Source organism: Laccaria bicolor, genomic scaffold (genome assembly GCF_000143565.1).
Source record: "Laccaria bicolor S238N-H82 LACBIscaffold_39 genomic scaffold, whole genome shotgun sequence".
Taxonomy (NCBI): Eukaryota; Fungi; Basidiomycota; class Agaricomycetes; order Agaricales; family Hydnangiaceae; genus Laccaria; species Laccaria bicolor.
The window spans coordinates 512,236-513,203 of NW_001889910.1; the positions used below are offsets into that span (position 1 = coordinate 512,236).

The window sequence follows — 968 nt, forward strand, 5'->3', positions numbered from 1 at the left end:
CTTCTCTCGTGTAATAATGGCGCGGAATGGTCACCGAAGACACATCGCATCACCCGTCAAGAAAATGCTTGCTACCACGTCTCGTCAAACGTTCTCAAAAGCCCCGTCGATCCGGTTTATTTGGCTTTGGTGTCCGCCGCAAACAAACACACGGTTGAGCTGGAACGGGAAGCAAGCTGCTCTATCGTTTCGCAATCAGCTGTAAGACCAAACTCAATTGCAAAGTGATCGCGGAACGTGGATGTCGGATTTAGGTGGGGTTTGCGCCCCACGCGTCAAGTTGTTTTTCATGCACCTATACGTAACGGCGTGAAGCCAGAAGATGTTAAGTAGAAATGGTAAAGAGATCCCAAATGTCGACGACCTTGTGACGACGACAGGCAGACACGATGGATTCACGATAGGGGTTGGGTCAGAGGACTTGGGGAGCGGCGACTCAAAGCTGATGAACACAAGATGAGTTAGGTTTCCGTTGGAGACTGATCTGGGTGTGAATATGTCAAGAGTGGAACACGTGTGGAGGTACTGGACATCGAAGACTGAATATAATATATCATGAAATGTTAGAGTCACACTGAAGGCAATAGCAGACTCTGACTCACCTGGTAAGGCCTTAAGGGCCTCTCCCAGAACCAAACCCCAGGGACCCATCTCGTGCGGTAGTGGCGTGTGCGGCTCTCAGTGTCGCCATCGCCGAAGAAGAGATGTTGATGAGTTTGTGATCGTCGACGCAGCACGTGGCTTGTCACTGCCAGTGTTTGTCACTGTTTGAGGCAAGTTTGAGGGCCAAAATCAAAGCGTTCAACAGTCCAGTGACTAGTGAAGCGGGATGACTGGGGGGGTCGTGGAGCGTCCGAGGTGCAACATGCCAAAAAGGGAGGAGCAGTTTTTTCGGAGCGCGCACGAGTCTCTCGCTTAAGCCTCAGCCGTTTGCTTGTCGTTTTCAAGCTCAAGCTTCAAAATTAAGG

At 50.8% G+C, this 968-nt stretch overlaps 1 protein-coding gene across 1 annotated transcript; it reads right to left on the reverse strand.

The window, feature by feature from the left end:
* Window positions 1-213: 213 nt before the first annotated feature.
* Window positions 214-651, reverse strand: LACBIDRAFT_332270 (uncharacterized protein; the record flags this gene model as incomplete). Its single annotated transcript, XM_001886744.1, has 2 exons — window positions 214-539; window positions 603-651. The coding sequence occupies 2 exons, from the start codon at window positions 649-651 to the stop codon at window positions 214-216; spliced, it is 375 nt and encodes a 124-aa protein (XP_001886779.1).
* Window positions 652-968: the final 317 nt, after the last annotated feature.